The sequence below is a fragment of the Nicotiana attenuata genome, unplaced genomic scaffold, assembly GCF_001879085.1.
Source record: "Nicotiana attenuata strain UT unplaced genomic scaffold, NIATTr2, whole genome shotgun sequence".
NCBI classification, from domain to species: domain Eukaryota; kingdom Viridiplantae; phylum Streptophyta; class Magnoliopsida; order Solanales; family Solanaceae; genus Nicotiana; species Nicotiana attenuata.
In genome coordinates, this window is record NW_017670829.1 from 54,271 (window position 1) to 60,521 (window position 6,251).

At 30.8% G+C, this 6,251-nt stretch overlaps 1 protein-coding gene across 1 annotated transcript; it reads left to right on the forward strand.

Moving 5' to 3' along the window:
• The first annotated feature begins 4,426 nt into the window (after nt 1–4,426).
• On the forward strand, nt 4,427–5,926 carry LOC109243730 (protein SODIUM POTASSIUM ROOT DEFECTIVE 2-like). Its single transcript, XM_019410711.1, has 3 exons — nt 4,427–5,102; nt 5,283–5,358; nt 5,522–5,926. Exons 1-3 carry the CDS (start codon nt 4,563–4,565, stop codon nt 5,716–5,718), a joined length of 813 nt encoding a protein of 270 aa, XP_019266256.1. The 5' UTR covers nt 4,427–4,562; the 3' UTR covers nt 5,719–5,926.
• Nucleotides 5,927–6,251: the final 325 nt, after the last annotated feature.

Sequence of the window (6,251 nt, forward strand, 5' to 3'; positions counted from 1 at the left end):
AGGCAGAAATCGGAATGTTTGGACTTCAAGAAAATCTATGCAGGGGAATCTCTGATGATAGTGCAGAGTATTAAATTCCATGTATTCAGTTAATAGTTAAAAGAGTTCTCAAGAACAAAAGGTTGCATGAATTTATTTCTTTCGCGTTGATTCCCCTAATAAAATCACTTAAATGATAACAACAGCTCTGTTTTAAAAGTCAGAATTGGGACTCGCTCCGGGACGGAGCAATCGTAAAACGCCCTTGGGCTTATGTGTGGGGCTTAGTTTCGTGAGACTTACGCCTCGGCTATCGGGGCTTACGCCCCGGACACGCCCAGCGCCCAGCGTACTGGGCTCGCCTAATAGAATTTATGCAATTCTATGTAACTAACCTTGTAAATCCTCAAATTTTCTTAATAAATCGTTGACTATTTATAATTACTTTTTTCTTAATCATAAATCATTAAGTTGAGAGTATTTTATGTCATAATTAAATAAAAATTATTGCATGTTATCCACTAAGACTACTATGATAGTTAATTTTAGAAAGAATTACAAGAAAATACACATGACTTCACACCAAAACAAAAAATGGCCTATGTTTTTAAAGTTTACCTGCTATAGACCAGTTTGTATAGAATTTGAAGGAAAGATTTCAATCACTAACCTAGTTCTCTTTTTCCCTACACGCCCAAAATGCTCTCTCTCCATGTGCCTCTTCATTCTCTACAGGCCATCATCTTCTATCCTCTATATTTTTTTGATCTATCTCCCATATTCATCTTTTATCTTCTATAATTTTTAAATCTATCTTTCATCCTATCTTTTCTCCTCTCTAATTTCCAGATCTAATTTTCCTTAACTTTTTTTAATTCTCTCAAACTTTCCTAATGCAAAAAGATGAAAGTCTAGAGTAAGATGAAGAATATGTAGTTAGTTGTTCGTTTGAAAGAATTGAGGAAGAAAACATTTGACCCATTAATGATTTAAGTAATTTTGATTCATAAATCTCGAGTCTCTTACTGTGAGCATTTGGTATCGAAATATAAGTCCCAGAAATCATAATTCCGCCACTGACGAAGCTAAAGTTTTCAGATCTGGAAGTTTTCATTGTGAATTGGTGCTTCAATCCAGATGGGTATTGACTAATAATAGTATTATTGATCGGGTGAGACAAAATTCAAGAATTTGGGATTCATCTAGACCTATCTTGAGCTGATTGGTTCTTCTTCTTCTTTTTGATAATATTGGTGTTAAAACAGAGGTGTAGTGATGGACATAAGGTATTTTTCAGTGCATATGCCGCATAACTGGTGTTTATACACACTTATACAAATATTATATAATTATGTATAAAATAGGTATAAGTATGTAGATTTGTGTATAATGATGTATAATTATATTTTTTCAATGTATAAGGGTGTATATACATTATTATTGTATAAGAGGTCTTCATGAAAGTTTGACACTTTTTTTTATATGGTAAATTTTGTGTTGAAATAAAGGTTTAATGATGGCTGGAAAGTTTTTTCCTAGTGTAAAATATGCATGTTGAATTTATGTACATTCAGTGCATATGTTGTATACTCATACATATGTATTATATATTGTATAAATATGTATATAAATATGTATCATTATATGTATACGAGCATATAATAATATATTTACATTGCATTCCAATGTACAATTGTGTATAAATATATATATATATATATATTATATAAAATGATAATATACTCCTTTGTTGATAAATTTCGGACAAAAATAAGGCAAAGAGAGGGGAAAAAAGTAATGATTTAAAACCACGTGATGACTTGACTTTTTGTCAGATAGTCACATTAATCTAGAAGAGAAAAAAACAAATAGGAGAAATAGAAAAGAAAAAAAAGGAAAGAGATCGTTATGAGATTGATGTATAATGTTAGTCAGGCAATGATGTTAGAGGGCTTCATTGGCTATACGGATGAAAACTTAAAATGGTGGCTACGCGGATGAAGAGCACCTATGTGGGCTGTACTTATGTGAAATTATCCCTTAATTTTAAATAAATCTTTCATTTAAAATTTATTTATTTATTAACTTTTATTTTGTCTTTATTGTATAATAGTCCATAATTTTTTATAATTATTTTTCTAAATATTTTTTTCACGTTTACGAGATACAATACTTATTGATTTAATAGCTCTGTATTAACTAGTAATTATGTACAAATAATTAGTTATCATCGTATTGTATGGTAAATTATGTATCACTTTATTAACTTGTTTAAACTTAAAAATAAATGATGCTAGAGAATCATATTTAAATTGTGAATTACGTTTTTATATAAATTCTCTTTCAAACACAAAGCATATTAAATAAAAGGAGTATTTTAAGAAAAAATATCAAATTATAATATCGAAATTCTTTCAAGATTCATTATAACTCCTTAAGAGATACATATAAGATTTCATATCGAAAACATTACTTTTAATGTTTGAGTTGTAACGACGTTGCAACTAATTTGTATATTATGATATATGTCATACTTTTGGTATATTCATAGTTGAATATTTTAAATAGATTATTTGTTATAATTTTGTGATTTTAATGTAATTTTTATAATTATTTTTTATTTTATACTATCTTAAAATTCTTACAGTTAGTAAAATTTAAATATCCGTGGGACTTACACCCCATGTCTCAGGGCTTACGCCTCGCCTCGTCAGAGGTAAAACGCTTCGCCTCACGTCCCCGCCTTTTAAAATATTGAACTACAGTAATCGTCCACAAAAAAAAAGGTAGAATTAATAACATAAAAAATAAGACATGATTTTCTGATATCAAGATGAATGTATAATCATGTAACGCAAACTTTTAAATTAACAAGAAAATCACATTTTAAATAATATTTAATTATATTATCAACAAAAGATTCTTAGGCTATATTTGGTTGGGTTACAAATAAGAAAGATAGAGGAGTGGAATGTAAGGTCAAAGGGCAGTTTTTCACATTTGGTAAAAAAGTAAGTTAAAAAAAGAACGTTTAGTCTCTATCTCACCAAACTAGCAAAAAATGCAGCTCGATATATAAGATATTTTACGTTCACGTATGTAGATAACTTACTATAATACAAATATTAGTGACTATTTTCACAGCTCAAACTCGTAACTTATAGATTACAAAAATAACTTTACCGACTCACCAAACTAGCAACAACAATAGAAAAGCTAATCCTAATTTCAAAATAGGTGCATGAGATTGGAAATTGGAAGTAAAGATTGATAGATACTTTAGTGAGGAACAAATATCAAAGCAGACAAGAAAGGCTACTTTCGGTTAGCCTGATTTGACCTCCATGGCTATCATATACTATATGAAAATTTCCTAACAGTCAAGTCCTGTGGGCAATGATATGGTAATAATAAGGTCTACACTTAATTAGTCTTCAAATTTTCCCACATTTGCTGCTATTAATGCTCCTAATCATTCATTCCAAAGGTCACAAAAATACTAGTATTAAAAAAAAAAGACTAATTGACTTATATACCGACGTATTTCGCCATTATTTGCGTATTTTAACCTATTGTAACTAAGTATCTACTATATTTCACTTTTTGAAATAGATACTTATAATTATTTTTTAGTGGGCGTTTGGACATAAGAATTGTAAAATTTCAAAAAAAAAAAAGTAAGAATAAATTTCAATTGAAAATGGTATTTGAAAATTAGAGTTGTGTTTGGACATGAATATTATTTTGGATTGTTTTTGAAGTTTTGTGAGTGATTGAGTAAAAATTTTGAAAAACAGTTTTTTGGAGTTTTTCAAATTTTCGAAAAATTTCAAAATTCATCTTCAAATGAAAATTGAAAATTTTATGGTCAAAATTTCAAAAAAAAAGTAAATTTTTTTATATGTCCAAACGGGCTCTTTGATGACTTGACAATTCAAATATTCTTGTATACTATCGGTGTATATATTAAACTCAAAAATAACATTATCTAGCGCTTACCAACCCAATACAGCTTAAAACATAAAAGAAAAATAAAAGCAGAAAAGGAGAAGTGCAAACACAACTTTAGAGGTCCAGATGAATCCTGTGTCCCCTAAGGTTTACAATATTCATCAATTCTTCTGGGTCCCTTTGTGTAGCCATCTTTTACTTTTCCAACTTATTGTAACTTGTTTTTCTCCTTTTAATATCTTGTAGAAATGGGAGCTTATTGGAGCAACAATAAAGTTATTTTCGTGTGACTGATACGTCACGGGTTCGAGCAACGAAATTAGTCATTAATACTTGTATCAGGGTAGCTAGGCTGCATATATCACATTCCTTTGGGGTGCGGCCCTTCTTCGTACCCTGCATGAACGCGGGATACTTCGTGCACCGGGCTGCTCTTTTTTAATATCTCCTAGTATTCCATCTACTGCAAGTCTACCACTACTTTATAAGCTCATCATCTTAGCCTCATTTTTGAAAAAAATCTTTCCTATAGTATTCTCCCCCTTCCATCCTTTCAAACTTATGCAATATTATAACTAGGCTATTTGCTACTTCTCCTCTGTGTTTTCATCATTTTCTTGGCCAAAAAAAGAATGAAATCCATAGATTTGTTCTGTGCTTCTCCTGCTTCTACAGCCATATGTTCAAGCATGGATCAACGTACTATGATTCGTCGTGGCATTAGGCAACTTGATCGTAAAATTGATCGATTAGGTGACCGTTCAAAAATCAAAACACCAGTAGTCCCTTGTTCTTCATCTCAACTTCCATTTGATCCAAAGAATTATTATCAAAAGGGTAGAAAAAGCTCAAGTAAACCAAGTGAATTACGTCGAAAAAGCTCAGCTGATATTACTGACTTAGCTAATTCTAGTCCTCCTAGTTATTCTTCTAGGTATTTGTTAAGGGACACTCCATTTATAGATTTCTTAACATCAGATCATAGTTCTGGAGATGCTCAAGCTTTGGTTCCTAGCAAACCCTTAAGGGCTAAAAGCACAAATGAACGTCTAATGTATCGATCTTCATCGACTCGTTCAGTTGAATCCCCAGTCTATAAACCTTCACCAGCTTATTCACAAGATTTGTGTGTCTATAAATCATCATCAACTCGTTCTTGTCCCCGTGAACAGGTTTGCATTTTTTTTTATAGTAACACGTTGTGCGTCTCATGTAAAGATTTTTTACAAAATCAGTATAATTTAACATATTATAGCATGTTCATTGCTAACTTTATCAGGTTTACTACTTCGTACTTATTATACAAGATTTATCTGTGTATAAAAATTAAACTCTTTTTTTTTTATTGATAGGTTGTGGAATTGATGGTTTCAATCCACTGCAAAGGTTGTGAAGGGAAAGTAAGAAAACATATCTCCAGAATGGAAGGCAAGTAATATAGTACTACTATTAAATTTTGTAATGCTTTTTTTTTTCTTTTTCTTTTTCTTTTTCTAGTTTAATTTCTTCAATGATAATACGTAATATTATTTATTAGGGATATAGAATATCCAATTAACGGAAAGTAATACTTTTGAATTAAAATATGCAGGAGTGAAATCATTTAATATAGATTTCCCTTCAAAGAAAGTTACAATTATCGGGGATGTGACTCCACTAGGAGTATTGACAAGTATTTCTAAGGTGAAGAATGCACAATTTTGGCCATCTCCAACTACTTCTTCGTCCTCGTCGTCCTCGTTCTCGTCCTCGTCCTCGTCCTCGTCCTCGTCTTCTTCAATGGTCTAAACAAAAGTTACTGTTTAATTACTGATGTATTAGTTTCAAAATATTCTATAGCGAGTGTGTTTTTGTTTTAAAAATGTCTAAATTAGCCGTTAATGGTGTATTTCTTGAATTATTATATGTCGTGGGCTTGTAAATATTGTGTTATTACGGTGCTACTTAGTATCTTTTATATTAAAAAGAATAGAAAGCTAAAAAGAGTTTGTTTTGATTCTCTTGTGTTCTGTGACGATAATTTCTTGGAACAAACGAAAACAATCAAGCCTTTGAATATTTTTGGGAAGGCCCCCTTTTTTTCTTTCTCTTACTTTTTATAATTTTCAAAACTAATTTTAAGGCTGGCATTTTTGTCCGTAGGAATGTCCTATTGTTTACAACTTTCCAGATCACTTATTTTTATGATTGTCGAACAGTTGCAGCACATTTGACCAAAGATGAAGACTGAAAATTTACCAACACTAGAATTTGAAAATTTGACAGGACAAAATGTTAATTAAGCACCCGTTTGGCTATAGATTTTGGCGCGCAGCTTGTTT